The 2,378-nt window shown below is 65.1% G+C and overlaps 1 protein-coding gene across 1 annotated transcript in view; it reads right to left on the bottom strand.

Moving 5' to 3' along the window:
- The window catches only part of MKNK2 (MAP kinase interacting serine/threonine kinase 2), an 8,298-nt gene extending 6,952 nt beyond the window's left edge, over nucleotides 1–1,346 (bottom strand). The window contains exons 1-3 of the mRNA XM_008639452.2: nucleotides 1,264–1,346; nucleotides 1,015–1,116; nucleotides 710–893 (exon numbers count right to left, since the gene is read on the bottom strand). Of these exons, the coding sequence (XP_008637674.1) occupies nucleotides 710–893; nucleotides 1,015–1,114 (284 nt within the window). The 5' untranslated portion in view covers nucleotides 1,115–1,116; nucleotides 1,264–1,346. The remainder of the gene's footprint in view (nucleotides 1–709; nucleotides 894–1,014; nucleotides 1,117–1,263) is intronic.
- Between the last annotated feature and the right edge of the window lie 1,032 nt (nucleotides 1,347–2,378).

Raw genomic sequence — 2,378 nt, 5'->3', positions numbered from 1 at the left:
CTCCGGGGCCGGGGCCAACAGAGCTCCACATGACGCTGGAGCACCGGCGCAGCAAAGGGCCCTATGCCCCACTGGGCGCTGGCACAGCGGGGCTCGGTGGCCATGCCAAGCGTGGACAGGGGGACACCCCACGCAGGGGAGGGCAGCTGGGTGCTCTCATTGCCCTTTGGGGCACACTGAGCACCCCACCACCACACACGGCCCCTCCCTGCTGCCTCAGCTTCCCCACTGGGGCACCCAAAGGCCCCTGTGGAGCGATGGGGGAGGCCAAGTTCCCCTGGCATTTGGCTGCATTTTCACACAGGGCCCATCCCAGCCCCCCCGTGCCATGGCTCAGAGTCTGTGGGGTGCAGGGCCACGGGACCACCATCCCTGACCCCAAAAGCAGCTGGCTCACCCCAATCCCCTCCAGCACCTGGATGGGAGAGACCTCCCTGGGGCAAACAGGAGGTGACCACCCTGCCAGCACCACATGCCCCTGCCTGCCCCAAGTCCCCAGACACATCCCGAGGGCTAATTTTGTCTCCCGTGTGCCCTCATTGACAGGGAGAGCAGCATGGCTCAGGGGGGAGGGTCACCAGGGACCCCGAGCTAGGTGGTGGCAGAGGCTGGTGTGCCACCATCACAGCCCAGCCCTGCCGCACTCCTGCCCCTCTCCTTCCCCTCTCCTTCCCCTCCAGTCCACAAAGCCATAGTCCTGGGCCACCACTGATGGTCCTGGGCCAGCTGGGAGGGCCGAAAGGGAAACTGAGGAAGGAGGTGGGTGGTTCTGCAGCTCCAGTAGGGGAGCTTTACCTTCACCGCGTACTCCTTGTTGGTGATGAGGTTCACGCAGGACTGGACTCTGGCATGGGCCCCTTCTCCCAGCACCTCCTCCTGCAGCTGGTAAACATCTGGCAAGGGAGAGGTCACCTGAGCTGCTGGCCCCACCGCACAGAGCCTGGGGACACCAGGAGGGCCCAGCCCTGCCCCAGGCCAGGGGGACCCCTGAGGTTCCCGAGCAGCCCCACTCACCTTCGAACCTGCCAGAGAAGCTGTCGGTGGCTCTGCAGCGCTTCTTCTTCTTGTTCCTTTTCTTGGCGTCAGGGATGTCGATGGGTTGACTTGAAGGCATGTCTGTGCCAGAGCAAAGCCAGCGGTGTCAGCCATCCCTGTCCCCCCACAGCTCCCCCAGCACCGCTCGGCAGCCCCCCAAAGCCTTCAGGGCCAAAATCCCAGGGGGCAGGATGGGAGGAGCCCCATGAGGAGACACCCGTGACTCACCGGGACGGGACGGGCACTCGAAGTTGAAGACAGGCTCCAGGTGGTTGGACTGGTCAAACTCCAGGTCAAAAGGGTTTTGCCCCTGTGGGAGTCAAGAGCAGCACTGAGGTGGCAGCCGCTGGATCAGCCACCACCAGTTGCTACCCCGAGTCCAGCATGGACACAGAGCCCAGCACACTCTGGCTCCTGGGACACACTCTGCTCACTCCCTGGGGTGCAGGACACCAGCTCATGGAGGGACACAGCAGAGCTCCAGAGAGAGCCAGGGGACGAGGAGGAAGGCTTTGACCACATCTCCTGATGGGGACAGCGCTGCAGGATCGCTCCTCCAGCCAGCCCCAGGCCAGCACACAGGGGATGATGAGAGGGACCGCGGCCGCCCACACCAACCCAACCCCAAATCTCCACCCAAACCTGAACCACAGTGAGGTAGGAGGGGGAGGAAGAGAAGCCACAGGGCAGAACAGGCTCCAGAGCCACCCCTCCATGTCCTCCCAGCTCCCTGCAAGGTCACGGTGGCTGGAGCCTGCTCTGCCCTGCTCCAGTGGACATCATGTCCCCAGGCTGTGGGACACCCCCGACCCAGCAGGATCAGGCCTCATTCCAAACCCTCCTGCACCCCAGGCTCCACGGAGGGCATGGGACCTGCTCCTTCCCTCACGCTGAACCCCAGCAGCACCCGAGGGGACATGGGGACCCTCTGCTTCCTGCTCCCCTGAGCCACCCATGGGACGGGGCAGCGCTGGGGGAGAAAGGGCCCCGTCCTCCCCAGGATTATGAAATCTGTTTGGGTGGAGGTGGCAGCTCCAGCGGCGTTCCCAAACCCGCCCGGTGCCCGGGCCGGCTGCCAGCCCCAGCACGGCCAACCCTGGCCACCGCCAGAAACACCCAGAACGCGCCTGTTTACTGCAGCTCTGGGGGGCCGGGGGTCCCCAGGCGGAACGGGGGGGGAGCTTCACACCAGGAGCACCCCCCCACCAAGCACCACTTTGGATCTCCGGGGCCAAAATTCTCCTGTGCTGCATATTGCCAGCTTTCCTCCCCCTCAAATCCTGGATTTGGGGGGTGCAGCATCGCCCCGCAGCTGCTGCCCCCCGGGGCAAGCCCCGGCGGGG

Source organism: Corvus brachyrhynchos, unplaced genomic scaffold, assembly GCF_000691975.1.
Source record: "Corvus brachyrhynchos isolate BGI_N302 unplaced genomic scaffold, ASM69197v1 scaffold130, whole genome shotgun sequence".
NCBI classification, from domain to species: domain Eukaryota; kingdom Metazoa; phylum Chordata; class Aves; order Passeriformes; family Corvidae; genus Corvus; species Corvus brachyrhynchos.
Note: the sequence above shows the minus strand (reverse complement) of the source record. Positions and strands in the feature narration are given on the sequence as shown.